This window comes from Vitis riparia, chromosome 8 (genome assembly GCF_004353265.1).
Source record: "Vitis riparia cultivar Riparia Gloire de Montpellier isolate 1030 chromosome 8, EGFV_Vit.rip_1.0, whole genome shotgun sequence".
NCBI classification, from domain to species: domain Eukaryota; kingdom Viridiplantae; phylum Streptophyta; class Magnoliopsida; order Vitales; family Vitaceae; genus Vitis; species Vitis riparia.
Genome location: NC_048438.1, coordinates 16067988 through 16092835, shown reverse-complemented (window position 1 = coordinate 16092835; position 24848 = coordinate 16067988). Strand labels below are relative to the sequence as shown.

The 24848-nt window shown below is 35.2% G+C and overlaps 1 protein-coding gene across 2 annotated transcripts; it reads right to left on the bottom strand.

Moving 5' to 3' along the window:
- Positions 1-315: 315 nt before the first annotated feature.
- LOC117919661 (mitogen-activated protein kinase-binding protein 1) lies at positions 316-23889 on the bottom strand. 2 transcript variants are annotated; one of them, XM_034836877.1, is made up of 20 exons: positions 23694-23889; positions 18785-19003; positions 17932-18040; positions 17394-17771; positions 17236-17291; positions 16667-16913; positions 16518-16573; positions 16069-16333; positions 15758-15921; positions 15481-15620; positions 15304-15405; positions 14741-14879; positions 14452-14538; positions 14178-14339; positions 4765-5121; positions 3733-3920; positions 3523-3641; positions 2274-2641; positions 1381-1599; positions 316-985 (listed from the first exon to the last, which is right to left on the bottom strand). In XM_034836877.1, exons 1-20 carry the CDS (start codon positions 23868-23870, stop codon positions 548-550), a joined length of 3990 nt encoding a protein of 1329 aa, XP_034692768.1. In that variant the 5' UTR covers positions 23871-23889; the 3' UTR covers positions 316-547. The 2 variants fall into 2 exon arrangements, with proteins under 2 accessions (XP_034692768.1, XP_034692769.1); XM_034836878.1 differs by having other exon boundaries at positions 3733-3917.
- Between the last annotated feature and the right edge of the window lie 959 nt (positions 23890-24848).

Sequence of the window (24848 nt, the reverse complement as noted above, 5' to 3'; positions counted from 1 at the left end):
ATATATAGACACACACATGGATAGATATGTGTGTATCTATCTTTTGTTCTAACGTGACTTCATGTTCATTTCCAAACCATTACCAATTCCATTTTTTTTCACTAGTTTTTTCCCAAGGAGGGTAATTATTTACAATGGCTTCCTCTCTCAAGGCGATTTTGTTTTCCAGGAAACAAATGGAGGTAAATATTTTACTAGCAATGCTTCTGATTTTTTTTTCCTTATATGTTTTTTTTTTCTCTTATCTTTTCAATCGTCCACTGTCCTCTCCAAGACTCCAACCTATATGTAGGTTATACTTTTGACAAGGGTCCATCTCCCAAATGCTTAATGCATTTCAAACATTATTATAAGTAGATATTCCCCATATCTCCCATCTCATTCTTCATTACAAAATCTCCTTGTATCTCATTGAAAAAATGAGAAAGCAAGGTACTACGCTTATTTACAGCAACATTATTTTATGGCACAATGTACAACATACCTCGTTGGGTCAAGGAACATGCCCCAGAGTATCGAGCTTGATCTTCAGCATCCCAACCACCCTTCATGAGAGATTCTCCGCAAATGTTCCTAACAGAGGTTCAAGGGTTGAAACTTCCTTTTTAGTTTTTCCACACAAATTATTCTTGCTGGCTTGCACCAATTTGGCAATGGCATTAACCTTCTCTGCTATTGATGGTAGCAGCTCTGCTGCATGATGGTATAAATCAGCTTCAGGTCCACTCGAAATCTCTTCTCTAGAAGCCAAATTTTCCAAATTAGAAAATAACCGGAGTGCACTCCCAGCTGCAGCATCCAAACAGACCAATGCCTTCTTGCATGCAATTATAGGTTCCTCCATTTCAGTTCCCTTAATAATACATTCCTTCTGGTCTCTGACTTCTCTTACTTCCATACACAACGAATTTTTTTGGACAAAGCATTCACTTTGAGACTCTGTGTGACTTGAGCTCAGCAAGCCTTGAGGTGGGTTATTGGTGTCCTGCAATGAGCATCAATGGCAGCAAAATCCTATCATGATGATCCATAGTCATTTCATGGCTACTATAACAAAGGCTTCCCAATTTCCAGTTTTAAATGAAATTAAAGATTCAGGACTTTTCAAGTTTCCGTTAGTACCGATCTGGATTTTGAATTAAAAGAGTTTTACAGATTCAATTTAAGATCACTCAATTGTTGGGAAGGTTTCATGTTCATTAAATGAGCAAGATGCCTCACCAATTTGAAAGCTGAGATTTATTACCAACTCATTGAATTCTCTATGCACTCCTATTTAAAATTCTATCACTTTTTGTTTCCTAGAATGTTCCTTAAGCACATCCCTATTATTAGAGTAAACACTATCCCACAAGCTTAGTGTCAGAATAATGAACATACCTGTTCAAAAGCATCTATTAACTGTGGTTCTTCCAGCCCTGGAATTGATGGATTCTTAAATATAGAGTGCTGGGACGATTCTTCCCCACAATTCAAGGTTTCACTACCTAAATCTTTAATGTAAGTCTCAAAAAGTCTACTGCAGTCTCCAATACAGTCTCGCCGCACAACAAAACGCGCAGAGAATCTTCTCCTACCTGAAGATTTCCTTCCCTCTGTCTAAAAGCAGATAATATGTACCAAATATCAGTATAAAGCTTTACAAATATGAACAATTCTCTAAGAGCCATTTATTGAAATCAATAGGTATATTTAAAGAAAGTTGCCATCAATAACATCTTTTTTTTTTATCATGTAGAACAAACCCTGGGGTTGCTCCTGTTGTCCTCCATCTTTTAAATACACAAACCTCCTGCTTTTCCATTCCTGAAAACTTATGACAAGTAAAACTCTTGAAAGGAAAAGATTGGTAAATCAAATTCTCAAAAACTAAGGATAAGGAAATTATGCCTACAATAGTTGGTTGCATAATAAGCACAAATTGGAAGTTTTTCAGTTAAAAGGTTGTTTGTACTGTTCATGGCTTCTGTATACTACTAAATATTATTAAAAGATATCTTCAATAATCTACCAACTACTAAAAAGTATTTAATATTTCTTTTATACATTGTAAGTTTTCGGATGATGACTCAGATGTAAACATTTATTAAGAGAATTTAGTTTAAGATTAGTGTTAACAATTGAGAAGTTCTGTTTTTCAGACTCCCTACTCCAATCAGATGGATTAAGACACCATAATGGGCTTAAACAGTATAAAGTGGCAGAATTGTTGGTATGATGATACCAAATATAAGTATAATGATATTATATGTTTGCATGCAACAGCTACTCACCTTTGGTACAGTCGATAAAGTACTGAAATGCTGGTTGAACAGGTCATTGTCTTGGGACTTGAAGTCTAAATTTGTTTGCACCCTGCTCTCAGTTGTGTTTGATTGCAACTGTGCTGACACTTCACTAACAACATCATAATTGCATGCACTTGCATTATGAATACAAAGTTGATCATTGTTCTCAAACATAGACCCAGGAGCATGATATTGAGGATGTCCACTTAAAGTCGCCTCTGGTCCATCATCCACAACATGGTTACCATGGCTTGAAGGGTGCTCCACAGAAACATGATTCACTACTGTGTGACCTCTTGATGAAATTTCTTTGTGCTCTTCATTAATTGGTGTCTCTACAGCCATGCTTTGTACTGTATAAGAGTATTCAATTCATAAGTAGGAAAAACATTTCTGGGAAAAAAAAAAGACCTTTACTATGATCTCCATCTATAGAAATTTATTTACAATTTTGCATAAAAGATGTTCTGTGAATTTGGGCTGCCCAGAAATCAATAAGGACTGCAAATGAGATACATATCATAATGTCAACATGAAAAAGAATTGCAAACCACCATTTGATTGTTTTATATTCTCCTTGTTTTAATGTCTGTTCAAGCGAAGGGGGGAGCTAATCAAGCATCTTCTCCTCTATTGTGAGTGGACTTCGGAGTTTGTTGTGTCTTTGGTATCCTATTTGGTAGGGCTATCTTGGGTGCCTCCTCAATCTGTTAAGGATACATTGCTAAGATAGGTTGTCGTATTGTGGTAGGGGTAGAAAGAGGATGTGGAGGATGTCACCTCTTTGTCTGTTTTGGCTCATTTAGAAAGAACATTATTTATTTATGACTTGGGAGTAGATGGGGTTAGCAAAGAAAGACCTTAAATCTCTGTTTGCATGCTCTAGTCTATGGTTTCTTTGAGCCTTGATAATGAATTCTATTTAGATTGCATAGATTGCTTAAGAATGAGATGGTTTCCTGTGCACATGGGTTGTATCCTGTCTTATGATTGGCATATTTCTAATCTCTCCAATTTGCCTATCAGAGCAAAAAACTTTGTGCATATACATGCAAAAGTGGTGCAAAAACTTCCTCTACTTGTTGAAGCAAGTTCTTTATAACATAACACGCCACAAGAATAAGCAAGTTCTTTGTTGCAAAGCAAGAAGAAAATTGCTTTTAAAATCTTAGTTTTATCATTATTTTCATCCTCCATAATGCAGATATTAGATAAAGATAAGGGTTGGACTCACACAAATGTGGGCTGGACACTGGCATCCTCATGTCCTTGATGTCCCAAATCTCTGGGGAGTTCAGTAGATCCAGACAAACAGTGTGAATGGTGAGCCAACGATTGTCCATAGCAAAATTTCTGAAGCACAAATATGAAACAATTAGCATGGAAGATAATCAAATGCCTTTAGTCCACATGATAGAATCACAGAAATTTGATGGATGCTCACCTATGGATTTCTGGAGGCATTGAAGAACTTCCGCTGCAATCAGTATCAGATGAACTGCTGAATATGGTACCAAGGCACTGCTTGTTATCTCCCATATCATGTTTAGGAGGAGTTTGAACTTCAGGGTACACAAAATCATGTCCATCACAACTACCGACTATGGGGGAGAAATTTTTCAGTTCCATCTGCTGGTATTAAGAGTTGGAAGCATCAAGGAGCAGAAAGATAACCAGGATTAGAGACATACAATGTTAAAATACTTTGACAACTTGCCAGGGATCAAGTATTAGGTGGGAAAATGACCACTTGTCTATTAAATGTTCCATTAAAAAAGATTAAGCATTTGGTTGAGAGGAATCAAGAACTTCGACAGAACAGAAAGAACGAAAAATCAATGATACTGTTGAAAAATCAAAGATTTCAACCCATAATGTATATCATGCACCCCAACACCCTCCCTCACGTGTAGCCTCCATTTTTGGGCTTACAAATAGACTTAATAAATTGGGTAAATAAACATGCAATGGTGAGGTCCAAACACATGACCTACCACCAAACAAGGTTCCAATATCATGTTGAATAACCAATTTTCCTAAAAATTTAATGTTGTAGGATTTAGGCCCACAAAGTATATCATGCACTCTAACAAATACTGTCAGACCTTAAAAGTTATACCATTGGGAGTTATTATGAGCATCTCCAACAAAGGTTCATTTTGATCTTCACACAAGTATCTTGACCTACTTGCAAATATCTATTTTACAAAACAATTCTCTAGTTCAAAATAAAAAGTAAACTGGATCTAGTGAAATGCCTTTGAAACTTTCCAGAACAACTTAAGTGTTTCACTAAATAGAGAACTACAAAGAGATGAAGAAAGGAAAATAGTGAAGTGAGATCTTATTGGGTGTAGCAGTGTTAGACAATGAACAGCATATATTCTGTTTCTGCTTTTTCTATTTCCATTTTTTTTTTCAGGAATTCAGCATAATTTGCACCTTCCATGTGTACAACAACTATAACATGAAATACCTCAGATGAAATGACCACAGCATCTCCATGGGCATTCTCAGAACTAGTTACTTTAGATCGTGCCCACTTAGGAAGTCTTGAAATGCTAAATTTAAATGCTGAGGTCTCTTGATGATTCTTTTCTTGACGCACACTTCGATTGACTTTGTTGAAATCTGTTGGCAAGGATTTATCTTCAGGATTGATTTCGCATAGGTGGTAATCCTCTTCAAGGGACAAGATCCGACGACTTGATGAGAGTGGCAGGAGCATGCTTGCTGGAGACAAAGGATCAGAACTTTCCTTGATTCTCTGCAGCATCCTTGAAGACAAAGAGGTCGGCAATTTCCAAACAAAAATACAGCTATCACCACCTACCTGAAAACAACAACAAAATTTAACAGTGTATGTACAATATATAGGCCAAAATGACACCTGTGTATTAAAAGAGAGAGAGAGAAGAGAACACAGTTACACATTCAATTACATGTATTTTCAGGATTCTCCAATAACATTTTTATCATTTTATTGTATATCAGTATTAATATTATTGTATGAATTTGCCTTTTACCACAAGATATTGTATAATAAAATGAACAATATTTATCAGGACTGGCTAGTTGGCAAGTCCAGAGTTAGTTCCCTAATTCAGGACAGAATCCTAAGAGGACATTAGTTGCTGATAAACGGTGGCAAAGTGTATATACTTCCAGATATGGGACCTTGTAAAATAAGTTAAATGATTGGGTAGCTAATTAAATATACTGTAATTAATTTGACTGAAATGATGCAGTAGTAAATGCAATTTTCAAGAGTTTGGGAAGGCCATTTCTCTGTTACTTATAAAAATTAAAAGGAGTTTGGGAAGGCCATTGCCTCAGTCTATCCCTTGGACCATCCGTGTTACTAAAGACTGATTTATGTTAAAAACCTTAGCCTAATTGAAACTACCTTCTGCCCTTCTTGGAAGTTTTTAGTTCAAGGGAATTAGGAGTTGGAATTTTGGAGAGAAAAATGCTATTTGCACCACCAGTTTTACTACCTTGCTAGATGGCAAATGGTGATTGGATGCCAAAAACCTTGAGCATTTGCAAATAGAGACCACTTTTTATGACATCCAATCAATATTTTCCATATAAGCAGAAGATAAAAATGGTGGTACATGCAGCACCATCCTTTCGGAAGTGAATAGATTTCTCTCTTTCAAGGTAGTAAACATAGGCAGATTCCACCCAAATGGGATACCTACAAAACATTGATACGTTACCAAGTATCCAATACCATGTACCATGTCATTAGACTGACATGGTGTAATCTTCAACTTCCTTTTCCCTAGTGAACACTATTAGTTGAGATGTTAAAATGAAAAAATAAAAATAAAAGAAAAGTAATTGAAATTGTATTGAAGGATTTTTTCAAATCAAGTTATCTTTTTTCTTCTTTTCTTTCTTTCTTTCTTTCTTTCTTTCTTTCTCCTTTCTTATTTCAAAATTTATCCAATATTTGCATTTCAATGACACTTCTAATTAAGAGAGCAAAACAGTATGTTGGATATAAACAAAAGGAAAGAAAAAAATAGCTCTTAAACAATTTTTTTTATCAGAAGCTCTTACACAATCCTTGATAATCAATCTCAAATTTTTAGAAAATATATACTTTACAGCATTTTTCATTTTTCCTCTTATTTTTTCCAAATAATAATAATCATAAAATGAGTAACATTTCACTTTTACTCAAAAATATGAGAACCCTCCAATTGTTTCTTGTAGAATACGAAGAATTGGAAGGTTAAAAAGAATAAATTTGTTCCTTTTTTTTCAGTTTTTTCAATAAGTACATACTCACATATTTATATAAGTATTCCTAGCACAAAAAATAGAAACTTTCCTAACCTAATTCTTTCAAATCCCCTTGATTACGGGATTGTCCTAATCCTCTCCTTAATTACAAAAATATATAACTATAATCTTTCCTAATTACATTCTTTCATGCTTCTCTATCCAATTTTATTTATTTTCAAATTTTTGAACTCATCCAGAAACTTGAGAAGGCATTTGCTAAGCATAGTAACTTAATATGACTTAATTGACTTAATTTTAAGTCATTAAGTATGAAGGTATTCAGTAGATCAACTTATCGACTTAATGTGACTTAATGACTTACTTTAAGTTATTATGCATATTAAGTACATTCGGTAAAGTAACTTAATATTGTAACTTGAAGTTAAAAATGACTTTGGTAAATAAATTTAATAACTTAATCTGATTTAATAATTTAAGCATAATTGAACTTAAAATCACTTTAAGTCATTAAGCATTAAGTATTAAGTTTTACCAAACACTATATTAAGCATGATTCGTGAAATGACTCAATACTACTATCTAAAATCAAAATTAGCTTAAAGTAATAAGTTAAATTTCCCTATTGCCAAGATTCTTGACTTCTCACTAGGTCTATACTACAACCATAGCTCTTTACTTCCTTATTTTTCTCTCATCAACTCATTATTTAATATTAATGAAGCTAAATATGTCAAAACTAATAATTTTAATAGTCAAGGAAAAAGTTAATTAGTAAGTTTTAAGTTAGCAAATTCAGAAAAATTAAAATTAAATAACCTTAAATCATTAAACATTTAAGTTTTTAGTTTTTTTCACATGCCACCTTAATCTTAAACTCATTGGAATTATTCAACCATAGAAATTGAAAAATACAAATTACTCATCAAAAAGTGTTTGTTGAGAAGAATAGGTCTAAAACCATTTGTCGGAAAGTTTGCTTAAAAATATTTTAAAATATAAATAGGAGAAATTGAGAAAGAAAAAGAGAAAAAAGATAGCTTGATTTTAGTATGCACCAAGTTTTTTGGAGAAGCTAAGTTTCCAAAAGATATGACCTTAAAAAAAAAAATCAGAATCTAGGATATCAAAGAAAAAGAAGGGCTTTTATTAGAGGAAGATGAAGAAAACCTAAGATTTGTTATGGACAAATTCAATCATTTGGCTATTCTAGAAGAGACTTTATAAAGGCAAAAGTTAAGGATCTTTTGGCTTAAAGAAAATAAACAAAAACATGGAATTCTTTTATCATTAGACCAATACTTGTTGAAGAAGCAACTTTATTTCCAAGTTGAAAGTGAATAGGGAGTGGCTTTCTTAGGAAGTAAAAAAAATCATTATTTAAGAAATCTTAATTTAGGAGACCTAATATAGAAGGAGAGGTTGCTTCAAATGCATTAGCATCATGGATAAAAGATGGTTTTAGAGGCCATTTTTTGGGAGGAAAATGTGGTGGATGCACTCTCAAATTCGTGGAATGGGAAGGGGGAAAACACAAATAGGATGTCTAGGCCTAATAGATTCTCAGTAGCCTTTTAGCAATCTTTCTAGCCAATAATGAGAGGGGAGTAATAGAGATTTTCCAAAAATTTCACTTCATTGGGTATTTTGAAAGCAACCTCAATGCTATGTTTTTTATACATATTTTTAACATGGGTGAAAGAGAAAGTATTAAGAATTTTAGACCGATCAATTTCTCAAAGGCCTATATAAATTCTTAGTAAAAGTCTTGGTGAATGGATTCAATAAAATGATTAAGAATAGGGTATAGGAATCATAGAATGCACTTGTAGAGGGTCAACAAATTTTGAATATTGCCAAGGAAGAGAAGTTCCAAGATAGGTTTTAGCACGCAAACTGAATATAGAAAAAGCCTATGATAATGTAAACTATTCTCTTTTCAGTTATGCAAAAAATGGATTTTAGGTGAAGATGGTTGAGATGAAAGCATTTCTATATTTCCACAATGAGACTTATGGTATTAGTTAATGAAATTTGCAGAAATGCTTTGAGTTTCAAAGAATTGAGATAGGGTGACCCTATCCCCATTGTCTTTTTAGGTTGATAGTGGAAGTCTCAACTCCTTTATTTTGAGAGAAAAATAAGGGAATACATTAATGGCTTTAAGGTAGGAATAAGAGGGGAAGATGAAATAAAAGTCATTCATCTTTTATTTGTAGAAAACACTTTACGCTTCTATGATGTAAATATAGAGCATTTGAAATATTGGAAATGGATGCTTATTTGTTTTGTGATTGTGTTATGATAAAAACTCAGCTTACATAAGAGCAAAATGATCCCTATTGGCAACATGTTCAAGGTAAAGATATTAGCCTACTTGTCTGTTGTTAAGGCTAACTTAAATATGCGACGGGGTATTGTAAGTGGCAGAGTGGCCTTACTGCCATGATCCACCGAGATTCAGCCCTATGTCTCTCCAATTCGTCCCTCCCCCCTTTCCTTGACCGTGGCCCTGAGGTTTGAACCCCTTCGGAACGCGCCCGGTCTGCCCTCCCTACCCTTCAATGAATCTGTCGGTCGGGATCCGGGCCCCCTTATCGCCACGACCCCAATGCCATGTCTCAAAAACATGGTCAAGGCATGGAAACTTGGAAGCTTAACCAAGACACGTGACATGATGCAGAACAATACAAGATGTTTCCTTTGACTTACCTTAGATTGCCTTTAAGAGCATTTCACAAACCTTGTGTTTGTGTAGTTTGGGGTTCAATTGAGAAAAGATTTGAAAGAAAATTATGAGCATGGAAGAAACAGTATTTGTTAAAGAGAGGGGAAAGAAAGACTTACCCTTATTAAGAGCACCCTTTCAAGGGGCTTAATTTATTTTATGTGATCCCCAAAAATGTGAAGACTAGACTCAATAACATTCGAAGAGGTTTTTATGTGGAAATCATCCAAAAGAAGAAAAATGCATCTTGTGAATTGCACAAAAATTTGTAAGGACAAAAAAATTAGAAAACTGCATTCTTTGAATGCTGAAGCTACATAGCAAATGGATGTGGAAATATATACACGAGGGTAATAACCTATGAAGGAGGATCATTTATTGAAAATTTCAAGTGGTGAAAGTGGATTTCAATGTGGGGTTGTGGCAAGATATTAGAATGAGGTGGGAAGAGTTACATTCTAGCACTTCTACTGTGGTTTAGGATTAAAAAGACGACTGATTTCCAGGTGGATAAATAGGTAGGGAAGCAAACTTTGAAATAGACCTTCCTTATGTTATTTAGTCTAAACTCTCTTAGAAATGTTAAAGTGGGAGGTGAAAGAGGATAGAGTTCATTGGTTCTTCCAATTCCAAAGACATTTTCAAGATTGGGGAATGAATAAAACCCTGAGGGGTAGCTCAGTTGGTCCGGCCTTGGGTTTGTTCCCCAATGGTCACCAGTTCGAGTCCCCTCAGGGCCACTAGAGGTTTACCCGATCGTTAACTTCAGGGCCCCGTGGGATTAGTCGAGGTGCACGTAAGCTGGCCCGGACATCCACGGTTATCAAAAAAAAAAAAAAAGATTGAGGAGTGAATAAGGTAGGACAATTTCTAGATATCATTAATGTTGCAAGATTTCAAGCAACAAAAGAGGCAACTTATTGTCAAGAGAGGATAAAAAAGGCGATATCCTTTTGTATCTCCTTATGTGCTAAGGATATGAATCTATTTTATGTTCATGAGGTTTGAGGAACTAGTGTTTCTAATGAGGACTTCTTTTGCATAGGAGGAGGTAATAGAGGAAAATCTTAATTATAAACCTTGTTATGAGGATAGGTAGTTGATAGCAAACAAATGCAATTTTCATAAAGCTAGTGAGGTGACAACAAATCATATCCTAATTCACTATAATAAGACCAAACCAAGGGATTAGTTACTGGATATTTTAGGTTGCAATGGGTCTTCCCAATGTCAATTAAGGAGCTTCTACTGGAATTGAAGGCTTGAGGCTTGGATAATTGGAAGAGGAATTGGTAAATGGCCCCTCTTTGCTTATTTTGATGCATTGGGACAAAATATAACAAACTTCAAATAAAGAAGAGCATTCAGATCACAAGCTGAAAAAAATGGACTCTCATCAAGTCCCTTTTGGATTAATCTAGGGTCCCACCAGTGTTGGCTAATTGTACATTACTCAACTTCATAGATATCTTAAATTGTGGATAACAGGTTACTGTTTTGATTTTTTTTATTTTTTTTTTCCTTTTGTGGGGCTTGTGGTCATGGAAATAATTTGTGCCAATTAATAGGACATGTAGATCCCTTTAGGTTATTATTCAAATGACATGAGCTTGGAACTAAAAATAGAAATTACACCTGTCAAACAAAGCATTTCAAGTCTCTAACATGAAGAAAAAAAAATTCAATAATTATAAATACCAAATTACCATTTGATGCAACTGACCACAAAGAGAAGTTTTTTTTTTTTTATAGGAAACAACAAAGGAATATATTGATAAAAAGGATGTACAAAAGAAGGATGAGGAATCCTCCCACCAAAGAAAAACAAAACTACAAGGAATCAAATATAAGAAAATACAAAGTATAAACAAACAAACTCTCTAGTTAGACCAACCCATTGGGATTACACACCGCCAACCAATCAAGTTGTAACACGTTAAGGGGAATCCCCTTAAAAACCTTAGAACAAAAAGCCCAAAGAGAAGCAAGGAAACGAATAGAATCCCAAAGATTCTCTGAATTCCTTGCTTTATCCTAAAAAATCCTTGCATTTCTTTCCCGCCACACCACCCAAATTAAATCGATGCACGCGGCTTGCCATAAAACAATCTCTCTCTTAGAAAATCCGAAACCATTAAAATTAGTAGATATCCTGTCAAAGATGCTCCTTGGAGGTACCCAATCCATCTTTGCTAACTGAAATAATCTGTGCCACAACCCCATCGTCAAAGAACAATGGAGGAAAAGATGATTTACTGTTTCTCCATGCTTCATGCACAACTTACAAATGTCGGGACTAAGTGCTTTATAGGGTCTTCTCAACTGTAGCAAGTCATTAGTATTTACCTTCTTGTGTACCACTAACCAGACAAAAGACTTGACTTTGAAGGGGACTTGAAAATTCTAGACGAACTTAGTAGGGAAAACTGGAGGCAAACCAGAAAATTGGGATAAGGCAAGAAAGAAATATTCGATTGTAAAAAGTTCTGAATGAGATAAAGACCAAGATCTCATATCTGGAACCGAATGTGATAAATGTAGACGATCAAGAGACTGCATGAGGCCTTCTAAATCTTCTATCTCAAAATCAGAAAGGTTTCGGCAAAAGTTAAAGTTCCAAGAGAATGGGCAAGTAGAGCCGAGAATTGAAGAAATAGGAGTATTTTTATCCGTGACTACTCTAAGTAGTCTTAGATATTGGACCCCCAAAGGTTGGTCCCCCCATCACAAGTCTTCCCAGAACCGAATTCTTTCTCTATCTCCTACCACAAACCGAGTAAACTTGGAAAACTCTTGGGAGACTTGTGCAATAGCCTTCCAAGGACAACGATGTGACCATCTGACTATAATGTTGGCATCCCAACCATTGGAGTGTGATCCATAAGTGCTTAAAATAACCTGATGCCACATAACTGAACCCTCCCTAGGATATCTCCACAACCATTTCCCTAAGAGAGCGAAATTCCTTACAGAAATCTTTCCAAATCCTAATCCCCCTTTCGCCTTCAGATTACACACTACATCCCAGCTAACCAGATGATCTCTTTTGCCTTCCCCAACCCCTGAACATAAAAAATCTTTTTGCAATCTCTCAATTTTTGCTGCCACTAAGGCGGGAATCTTAAACAAGGAGAGAAAGTAACAAGGCATATGGGTGAGACAAGATTGAATGAGAGTTATCTTGCCTCCAAAAGATAAATACTTCTTTTGCCACCCATCTAATCTTCTCGAGATCCTCTCAATCACAGGGTCCCAAAAGCCATAAGCCTTGGGATTCCCTCTCAGAGGAAGACCCAGGTAGAGTATAGGCCACCCAGAAGCCTTGCAATCGAGCATCTCGACCAACCTAGAAAGATGATTCTGTTCAAGATTAATGCCATAAATATTACTTTTTTCAAGGTTAACTTTCAGCCCAGAAATATGCCCAAACACTAGCAAAACACTCTTGAGGATTAGCATATCCTCTTCTCGAGTGCTAGAAAAGAAAATGGTATCATCTGCAAATTGTAAATTGGATACCCTTGTTTTGTTCCTACCCACCCTAAAACCCTCCAAGACATTTCTTTCCTCTGCTCTCAATAACATCCTGCTCAATACATCTGCAATTAAAGTGAACAAAAAATGGGATAAAGGGTCTCCTTGTCTTAAACCTCTAGATGCCTTAACCCACCCTTTAGCGTTTCCATTCACTAGGACTGCAAAAGATACCGAGGACAAACAACCTCTCATCCATTTCCTCTATTTAGGACTAAACCCCTTCTTCTCCAACACATGATCCAAAAAACCCCAACTCACATGGTCATAAGCCTTTTCAAAGTCAATTTTCAAGACAATTCCTTCCTCCCCTGATCGTCTTTTCTCATCCACAAAGAGAAGTTCTCAATTAATAAAAATCATAGGTGCACATAAGATGCTCATGAAAAATATATGGTGGCTTAATTAGAATATATTCGGTTTTTTTTTCTTTAAGATGAATTTAAGAACTCACTGAACAGGGAGAAACAAAGGGGCAAAATTTTCATTTGTAGATAATGTTTTGCAAGGTTTCCAAAATAAAAATATTGGTAAGGCATCTTCATTTCAAGAATGCTTTAGGCATTAGATTGAGTTAGTGAAATAACTCAGATTTGCTTAATTATAGTAGAGAAAAATATCCTTTGATATAACTTCCCATGGATAGTCAAAAATTAAGCATAACAAGAACTTATAGAAATAGCCATTGGACTAGCTTCATGACCAAATGTTACAACGGGAATCAAACTCACAAGTTGATTACTTGGTACCATTTCTAGTAATGAACTACCTGTTCATGATTTCGATTCCCTTTGCATGGCCCTTAAGCAATAAAAACAGCGGACTACAATGGGTCAAAAAAGTGTCATACAAATAATTTGTCAATAAATAGGCCATTTTAAATCCCTTTATGCTATCATTCCAATGGCATAAATGTGGAACTAAAAGAATAAACTGTACATGCCAAAAGAAGTATTTCAAGTTTTTACACAAAAAGTTTTCAATAATGAAAGATCCAAAAGTACAATTGGATGCAACAAGCAACATGGAGAGGTTTTCAATCACCTTAGGTTTATATAAATCATAGTCACAGTATGATGCTCATGAAACTATACCGTGCCTTGATTAGATTATGTTCAGTTTTGCCCGTCTTTTCTTTAAGATGAATTCGAGAACTCATTGCATATGGAAGAGACAAGGGGGTAAATTTGCAGATAAGGTTTTGCAAGGTTGCCTAAAATAAAAACCCTAATATGACATCCTCATTTCAGGAACGCTTTGGGCATTAGATTGAGTTAATGAAAAAATTCATATTTGCTTAATTATGGTAGAGGAAAAAAATTATTAAATATAACATGCCTGGATGAATAAAATTGAGCATAACAAGAACTCACAGAAATTATGTGCTTGCAGTCAGGTAAGAAAATAACACCAGTTATAACTTCACTATGCCCCATTTCTTGTGCAACCATCTCTCCCGTGATAAAGTCATACATGCAGATGGACTTGTTGGAGTAGGAACAAACAAGGTAAGTGCAACTTGGGTCAATGGTGACCTACAGAAAAGATTTGTTCTCAGCATGAGATCATATATTGATGTTACTAAGCATTTCTAACCATCAGCATAACTCAGCTTTATTTATTTAATTCCTCAAGTAATGTACTCACCTTTATTGGGTCTCCCAAATCTCCATCTTGCTTTAATGATTTAATAAGTTTCCCAGAAGCAATGTTGAATGTGTTTATCTTCTTATCCTATAATTAAAAATGCTAAATCATAAGTCATATTCAGTGAACATTATTCCAGAAATTAAAGGAATTTTCTAGTTATATCATATCAGGCCAGCTAACCAGTTGGTTTGCATGGCACATACACAACCATTTTGATCACACTATAGCTAGAAAGCAGTTGTGGAAGTCAGCCACAAACGATAATCATTCAGATGCTAGTTTTTACCTGTCCAACTGTAATAGCAACCTCCAATTTTGGATCAACAGCCATGTCATACACAGTTCCATGAGATGCCATTTGATGATGGCGACGGGAGATCTTACAACCAGTAGCCATTACAGCCACATCACGGAACACTAGAGACCTAGAAGAAAGGGACCAAAAAAAAAGGTAAATATGTTCACTCAGATAAAGACCCAATTGACTGCTACATGGAAATGAAATTGTTCTATTCAGAAAAAAACAGGGGGCAAAAATCATATATTGGAATGGCATCAGAGAAAAGCCTTAAAAAACTGGTGTCACTAACACGACAGAATATTCCTACTAGCACTGAATACAGAAAATTTTACCATTTTAAATGTATGGAAAACAAGACAATCAAACTCCAAATGCTACTAAGAACTATATGGGCTCACTCCAACATCACATAAATCCAAATGGAATAATCTCATTTTCTTGTATCTTCAAACATTCCCTACTAATTCTGATGGAAAAAAAAAACACTCCCCACTAACTGTCTGAGTTTAAGGAATAAAGGCACAGAGGGAGCAATTTTAGGGACTTACCGATCAGCACTGCAACTAAGAATCTTACTGCCATTGGAAGTGAGTTTTACAGAAGTCACAGAAGCTGAATGATCATCAGCACTTCCAACAAGATCAAAATTCCTGACATGGAAAGAAGCTTAATAATTAACATGAACATCCAGCAAGCTAGATAAGCTCACAAGTTATGGAGACAACCTCTCAACATCATAAAGATGGATTAAACGATCTCGTCCCCCAGATGCAAGGAAGTAATGGCTTTTAATTTCATGAGAAGTAAAATCCTTCCTGCTTGGCAAGTTAAAGCTCAATGATAGAATCTCTGCATCATGAGCATCCTTCCAGAGTACCAAACATTTATTCATGATAAGATGCACAAGTTAAAAAGCACTCATATAACATAAATTTTTGTTACATATATTACTTGATTCGAACAAGCATGAATTATGGAATTCGCATAGGTATCTATGTCTACCTGGAAACAGGTATAATCAGAAGTGTGTAGATTATAAATGTGCAGGTTTCCCTGGCAGTCACCAGCAGCCAGGTACTTTCCATCTGAGCTAACTGCCATAGATCGAAATCCTTGTGTGCCAACACCAGAACCCACATTATCACTTTCAAGGATCCCAGCACTTACTGCACATGAAGACAGAAGCCACAGAACAACAAGTAAGCCACACGTTCAGACAAATTCCAAAACCAACAGATGACGTAATGTGTGTGCAACACAGTGAGTGTATGTGTATGTTGTTTTCAGGCCTGCAAACATGACAAGACAATTACCTAAGTGTGCAGTCCCCACTGGTTCAGTAATTAAAGAACAATGGTCCACGGCAAGTTCGGATGTGGTATCCTCTGAAATATCAGATTGCAAGGCAAGATCCCATAACCTAATATTACCATCCGCAGAACATGTTGCAAAAGAAACTCCACCATAACAACCCCTAGCTACACATGCAAGAGACGGATCATGCATGTTTTCACAAGAGAGACTCTTGATATCCCATATGCATGCACTATGTGAGACAAGTACACAGCACCTGCTAGCCTGGAAAAGTATAGACAGGTCTTACTAGTTTAGATTGTAATCTATGTAATAAGTTTATAAAAGGGCTTGAGAAACAATAAATCCAGACACTATTGGAGGCACAGAAGGAAATCATGGTGAATATGTCCAACTAAATGAAAAACAAAAAAAATGTTAAAAAAAAAAATTCATGTAAATCAATCACCTTGTGTACGTCATGAATGTCCCATATATAAAGACTGTGATCTCCATAAACAACCACTGGAAATCAGAAACATTATCTAATTAAAATTGCACATAAAAGATTAAAAAAATATATATACTGTGAAGATATAGTAATACTTGATTGCTTACCAAGCTTTCTTGAGGTTGAGAATTGACAGGCAATTGCATCAGGAAGTGTAGGACCAAGTTGACAATTCGTTTTTGAGACTTCCGCACGACAAATCTTATTCTTTGCCTCTTCACATATTTTGGACTGTGAATATTGTAAACTTCCAGCATATTCAAGAGTTTCAATGGTAAAGAGTTGTACAATTCCATTACTGCATGCACAAGCAATTAACTTGTCGGACGTAGATAGTGCAAAACCTTTCTCAACCTGAAAATTAAATTCTAATATTTATGAAAACCACAGAAGGGAGAAATTGACCCGAATTGACCACTTTAATAAAAGCATGAGACCATATGAATCAGTATAGCTCAAACAGCTTTCCTAGTATACAAGCTTTTACCAAGTATAAGCAATTTTTTGTCATTTCCATGTCCATGTTTATATCACATTTTGGCAAGTGAGTACGCGTTATGGCATGCACAACCAGTGCTACTGTTAGGAAGGGATTCAATATAGTCTACTTGACTGAGACGCAAGCTGAATTTCTGGTATTTATCAAGTAAAATATAGGAGAAACAAACATGGTTACCTCTAAATCCACTGACTTTCGTACTGACAAACCAGAATCCAGTAAGCATAAAGCACCTGCAAACAAAAGAACTGGATGATTCACTGAGGATCAAAATTTTAAAATAAAAAGAAAGTATGAACTGCATAAAACATCATGTGATTTTATATAAATCTCACCTACATCGGTTAGTGCATAGATAGGAAACAATTCACAAGTCTCTTCTTTACCACCCAGACTACTAGAAGCCCAAATGGGGGATGAGACCGATGTAAAAGAGCTTCCTTTATGATAACCAAGATTAATAGGTTTTCCATGCATTGCTATTGACCCAGTGCCAGTATCTGTGCGAAGCTTTGTTGAAGATCCAACCATCCAAAACTTCAAGTGCTTCTTTCCCGCTGTTATAATTAATTTTCCATCTGATGAGAAGCTAACAGATGCAATGGCAGAACAAGACGAACTTGATTTAAGCTTTGCAACCAACAACCCTCTTTGCCAGTCCCAAAGGCAGATATATCCATCATGTGGAAATCCAACAGACACCAGATGTTTCCCTTGAAAAAATAAATAAAATAAATATATAAATAAAAAGAAAAATATGACAAATGAAAAGGAAACAATAGGAGAAAAATAATTTGTCAACTTTTTAGTATCTTGACAAGAAGCACAAAAAAGATATGGAAAATAAGTTCTAATTAACTAGCTCAAACTAACCATCAGGTGAAAAGGCAATGCATACAACCCCATATTGATGACATTTCAGTTCAGATATGAAAGCCAGAGTCTTACAGTCCCACACTAGCACTGCAGGTTGGTGCCCTGACTGCAAAAAAGCACATTAGATAAAAAACCATTGGGTGGAAAAGTTCCAGCATGACAATAGTAGCTCAAAGAGAAGGAAGAAATAAATATTGTTTTTTTTTTTTTTTTTTGACAAACAAAATTCATATTACATGCTCATAATAAAAGGGCACGTCCTATGTATACAGGGGGTATATAAGAGGTAAAATAAATAAATAAATACATGTCTTCTTCATACCCTTCATCATCACTCAATTCAGAAGTCAAATTGAAATTGGTTGGGTCCATTCTGTTTAGAACATTTTAATGTAGAATTTCATCACCAAAGATGGGGACATGAAAGAAAATTGAACTGATATCAGATAACTTTTGTGATTTAATTAAATGCTACTGATTTAAAACACAAAATAAAGTCTCATTGTTGCTCTTTCCCATCATGGATGTATTAAGGGATCACACCATCTAAGACGGGTTGCAATATGCAGGCTAAAATGACAAGAGGAAGGACAAAACAGTGTGGACAGTGCACTGAGAAACAATTAAAAAGGATGTAGCTCTAGATAGAGATGAACAATTAAAAAGGTTTATCCAGCCAACTCCCAAACAGTTAGAATTCAAACTTTTGTGAAGTTGAGCCTTGTTAACATTTTACCATTATTTGGACATTTTAATATAGAACACAATGCAAAGATACTTCCAGTGTGTATTCCAGGGGCACCCTAATAAAAATAACAACAAATTCAACGTGATTTTTCATAATGTATACCTCTCCAGCGGCAATGAAACGCCCATCCTGCGAGACAGCAACACAGTTCAAAGGCTTTGGCATTCGATGAGACACCATGAGATGGGACTGAGTGCCAGAATCCACATTGTAAACCACCGCAACATAGCCAGCCATGTAAACACAATTCCCATTCTTGATGCTGGAAGCCAACCCATTGGCGTTCTTTGTTGTCAAGCCAATGATTTCTTCCAAAACCAGCTGTAATTTCAAAGAAAAAGAAGCATCAAGTAGTGTCAAGATAGATACTTAAGTCTATGTTATTTAGGTTCATTTGTTAGAGAATTGGACAGCTGTCAGTGTCCTATTAGTTCAGTTGTATAATCTTGTATTATCAGTTAGCTAAGCTATATTTAAGAAAGTCTGTAAAACTTGTCATTCAATCAAAGCAATCATTCTTTCACTGAAACATTTTAATCCTCTTTACTTTCTTAAGATGGTGTCAAAGCAAGTAGTAACAACTATGGAGAATTCTTCAGCCTCTGTCTCAGAGGCATCTTTGTCTTCTTCAAAATTTATTCCAGTCATCTTCAGTCATTCCATCTCATTCAAGATTGATAATAATAACTTTCTTCTCTAGAGACAACATACTCTTGCTGCTATCAAGGGTCACAAATTGCAAAGATTTGTCTATGATGATGAATCAGTTCCAGTAAGGTTTCTGAGTTCTTTAGATGAAGCTGCAGGAAAGATAAATACAGATTTTCTTGATCGGGAGCAGCAAGATCAGTTATTAGTTTCTTGACTACTTTCTTCCATGTCCGTGAGTGTTTTGATTCATATGGTTGGTTGTGAAACTTCTCACCAGATTGGGGCAAAATTAGAACAGTATTTTGCTTCCCAAAAAAAGCCAAGGTCAATCAATTCAAGACTCAATTGCAAAACACCAAAAAAGGTTGTTTATCAATCAACGAGTATCTTTTGAAAATAAAGAATTTGGTTAATCTTATTTCTTCATTCAGTCATTTTATTTCTACACAAAATCACATCGATGCAATCTTGAAGGACTAACATCTGAATATGATACATTCATTATGTTAATTACATCAAGAATTGATATCTATTCAATTGTACAGATTGAGTCATTGTTGCTTGGAAAGAAACTCAATTTGAAAAGCATAACAAGAACTTGGACTCTGCTCAAGTGTTGCAAATGATACACAGTCTCAACACCAGTTTCAGCAGCAGAGAAAAAAGTATAACAATTTTGGAAATTCAAATTTTCAATACCATTTTTCTCAGGGTTTCGGTCCTTGATATTCTGGTCAAGGGAATCAAAATGTTCCAAGACTCTAGAACAATTGAAGAGGCTTTAATGGACATGGAAGAGGCAGAGGTGGGGAGAAACAATCCTGGAGTTTCAACAATAATAGTAGACTACAATGCCAACTTTGTGGTAAATTTAGTTATGTTGTGTAATGGTATTATTATCATCTTCACCAATCTTTTCAGGGTCCTTTGTTTCAAGGACCAAATCCAACATTTCCTCCTACTGCATAAATGACAGCAACGCTTGCAACACCAGAGACAGTGACTGACATCAATTGGTATTCAGACTTGGGTGCCCCAAACCATGTGACAAAAGATGTGAGCAATGTGATTACAAGGAACAAATACATGGGGCAGGACAGAATTCATATGGGAAATGGCACAGGTTCATCAACTCATCATATGGGACCTTCGTCTTTTCTTTCTCAGTTTTGCTCCAAAATCTTACCTTTGAAACATCTTTTACATGTTCCCACTATTACCAAAAATCTTGTCATTGTTTCCAAGTTTGTTAGGGACAACAACATATTCTTTGAATTCCATCCTAACTCTTGTTTTGTCCAAGATCATATTTCCAAGGTGGTCCTAATGGCAGAGAAGCTTAGAAATGGCTTGTATGCATTTGATCACACACAAATGGGCTTCCAAAATCAGTTGCAGCCCCTCTTTCCATAGATTGTTCAGTTCTACTTTCTAGTAACAGTATTACACTACCTAAGCACCTGACTCATTCTAGTTCTTCTTCTCCTAGTTCTAATATTTCTATTTCCAATCTTTTTATTCTCTTTTTTTATCTTTGGTATAGCAAATTGGTTGTAAAATCCATTCTCACTCAATGTAATATTCCTCATGCTAATAAAATGGACTCTGTTTTTTCTTCAGTGTGTTAGTTGGGTAAAATTCATAAATTTCCCTTCCCTTTGCCAAAAACTGTGTACACAAAACCACTGCAATTAATTCACTCTGACTTATGGTGTCCTTCACCAACTACCTCATCTAGTGGCTATAGGTATTATATACATTTTATTGATGCCTATTCTAATTCACTTGGATATATCTATTGAGAAATAAGTCTGATGCTATTCAAACATTTATTAGTTTCAAACTCAAGTTGAACTACAATCAGACTTCAAGACTAAGGCAATCCAAACCAATTAGGGTGGAGAATACCAAGCCTTTACTGACTTTTTAGAGTCTCATCAGATTTTTCACAGAACCTCTTGTCCTCATACTTGTGAACAAAATGGGGTAGCTGAGCGGAAACATAGGCGCATAGTCAAAAATGACCTCACCAAAGCCTCCATGTCACTTAAATATTGTGATGAAGCCTTTAGATCAACAGATTTCTTATAAACATACTACCTACAATCACATTACAACACAAGTAACCCATAGAAGTTCTATTCAAAACAAAACCTGATCACTCAATGGTAAGGGTGTATGGCTGTGTCTGCTTTCCCAATATGAGACTATACAACAAAAATAAGTTGCAATTTAGGTCCATTCAAGGTATTTTCCTTAGTTATAGCCTCAATCATAAAGGTTATAAGCGTCTCGATCCAAACAGTAGGCTATACATATCTAAAGAGACATATTTGATAAACATTCTTTCCTTTTTCTCAGAAAAGTCTACCATCCACAACTTCTTCTTCTATACAAACAGGGCCATTGATTTGAGCCTTTGGTTAAACCATCTATCATTTCTTCTCACAACTCAGATAGTGCCTTCTTTGCTCAACCTTCAGTTAGCAGTACACAATCTGTACAACTGCCACATTCTTTACTTCCAAATCTTCCTAATTCTACTCCTACCCAAGTTTTATCTTCTCCTATTCCTACTAACTCTCCATGTGATTCTAGTAATGACTAACATACTGAATTGAATGTCCATGTTGCTACTGCTCCTTGTCCTTTTGTCTCTGTTCCAGATTTCAAACTGCCAGCATAGTCCAAGATGGCAATACTCACAGCATGGCAACCAGGTCAAAAAATGGGATTTACAAACCTAAAGTCTCCACAGCTACAAGAGAACCTAACACTGATGAGGAGGCTTTATAAACAGATCATTGGAAGGAAGGCAGCAATGAGTGATGAACTTTTGGCTTTGATGGGGAATCCAACAAGGTCTCAAGTTCCTCTACAGGCTGGAAGGAAGACAATAGGGCGCAAGGGCGTTTTTGAAGTGAAAGAAAAAACGGACTGATCAATTCAGAAATATAAGGCATCGTTAGTGGCTAAAGGGTTCAGTCAAATGGCAGGGTTTGATTTTAATGAGACCTTCAACCCAATAGTAAAACCAACCACCATTAGAATAGTGCTGACAGTAGCTTTGACAAGGGGCTGGATAGTTCAATAGTTGGATGTGAATGATGCCTTCTTAAATGGCACTCTTCAAGAAGAAGTCTTTATGGAGCAGCCTCTAGGATTTGTTGACACTAAGTTCTCTCATTTAGTTTTCCAACATTACAGAAGTTGTCAAGGGTCTAAACACTCCTGTGACCAGTGGATAGAAGTCGTCATCTTTTGGTAGTGGCCCTGTGGAGGATGCCCAACTACATAGGTCAATTGTCTACCAATTTATGCAGAATCCCTTGGAGTCGTATTGGAAAGCAGTGAAAAGGATTTTAAGATACCTGAGTGGCACTTTAGGATATGGTTTACACCTAAGAAGGTCTGAAAATCTTGATTTGGTTGGATTTTGTGATGCAGATTGGGCTTCCAACTCTGATGATAGAAGACCAAAATCAGAGTATTGTGTTTATCTTGACTCAAAATTAGTAGCTTGCCATTCAAAAAACAGCATGCTATTTCTAGATCAAGTACAGAAGTTTAGCTAATCTTTTTCCTGAATTCACTTGGATACAGTCCCTGCCATCAGGTATCAAAATCTCAATTTAAAGGATTCCAGTGATTTGATGTGAAAATCTCAATACTTCATGCTTGCAGCCAACCCAACCCTTCGTGCTAGGACAAAACACGTGAGCTGGATCTATACTTCGTAAGAAAAAAAAAAAAGGGTTTTCCAAGGAAGATTTGAAGTCAGACATGGGGAATCAACTGTTCTAACTGCTGGAGTGTCCAGCTCAAGATTCTTCTCTTCACGAAACTAACTCAGAGTAGAAGATCTTTCTACCCTGAGTTTGTGGGTGCTGTCAAGATAGATACTTTAGCCTGTGTTAGCTGGGTTTGTTGGTTAGAGAAGTCCTATTGGTTTAGCTCTATAGTTCGTTGTGATCAGTTCGCTTACTATGTTTAAGGAAGTCTGTAACACTTACTATTCAATCAATGCAATCAATCTTTCACAGAAACATTTTCATCCTCCTTGGTTTCTTAAGAAATAGGAATCACTTCACAATCCGTTCCGCCGCTGAAAAATGTGGGAAAATAAAGAAAACAAATTTTCAAACACGGATTTCTCATTACTAGGATCCGATCGTTTAATCCAACTGATCGCATTTGTCGATGGAAGCCCTTCAACATTTGGAGAGAGAAAAAAAAAAAAAGAGAGAGAAAGCAAAGCATTCAAAATTGAAATTATTATTTTTCATTTCAGTTTTTACTGCTACCAAACGGAGGATTAGGGTTTGAGTGTAGGGGGAGTAATAAAGATCTGAAAAGGTACCTTTGAAGATGGATCTGGTTTCTTGGGTTTGCGACTGATTTTCATCTTGGAAATCCTTAACCCTAGCCAGAGCCAGGAGACACGAAACCCAAATATTTCAAAATGGCTAGAAGCTGTTGAGAATTGGAATACGAGGGAAAAAGAGCCGTTACATATGAGACAAGAATCATTCAACATCTATTATCTAGGAATGGGAGGGAAATCTCCACGAATTAAAGCTAAACCGATGATCTCGTGGGTTTCCATTTTTATGCTATACGTGTCGGTGATCCATCGGTGTCTCATAAAATTCCACCTTAAAATTTACGAAAGAAGAAAAATTATTATGGAAAATGATTTTTTTGTTTGGTTATTTTATGAAAAACATTTAAAATTTTTAAATATAATTATAATTAAAATTAATTACAAATTTATATATTTTTAAATTATTCATTTTTTTTTTTTTACATTTTCTCTTTCCTTTAAGTTTTGAAATTAGAGAAATTACACACTAGTTAGGGTTATTTTAAATTTTTTTTAAATATAAAAATAAGGGTATTTTAGGTATTATATTTTTAAAATTATGAATTCATCATTTTATATGAAATAAATTGTATTTTAATATTTTTAGATTAAAAATTATTAATTAGTCTATTTATGTTATGAAATAAAATGATGTTAATCTTCTTAGATAAAAATAAATAAATAAATAAAAATAAAAATTTAACTCCATTTTTTAAAAATATTTACAGTCTAGTACATCTCATCAGGGTTCTCCCTTATAACACCTCGTGTCAAATGAGAATAATTGATCCATAATAGTAATTTACAAAATATTACATTAACATCATTTCTAGAAAAAAAAATTCAACTTTATTTTTCAATTCATTAATATAATTACAAAATTGAAAATGTTTTTTAGACGCTGGTTGATTAACTTGTTTTTACATTTTTCAATTTGACCATAAAAATTTAAAAATAAAAACATAATAAAAAACTTTTAGTCTATTAAAAAAAAAAAAATCAATACTCCCACTTGCTGCCTCTTCTTATAAAAAACCATAAAAAAATACAAAAGTTTATTGTTACATATAGACACTAAACATGTTGTTGCTATTCTATTTTTTGAAAATATAATTAAAATTATCAAACATTTATAATATATATTTATGGAAG

Excerpts from the sequence above, each read along its gene's own strand:
- LOC117919661 (XM_034836877.1), bottom strand. The coding sequence starts at position 23,870 with ATGTTGAATGATTCTTGTCTCATATGTAACGGCTCTTTTTCCCTCGTA. Across the intron at positions 14,340-14,451 it reads ATTTGGGAGACCCAATAAAG|GTCACCATTGACCCAAGTTG; the intron begins GTGAGTACATTA and ends TCTTTTCTGTAG. Across the intron at positions 5,122-14,177 it reads ACTGCAAGCACATAATTTCT|GTAGGTGGTGATAGCTGTAT; the intron begins GTGAGTTCTTGT and ends TGTTGTTTTCAG.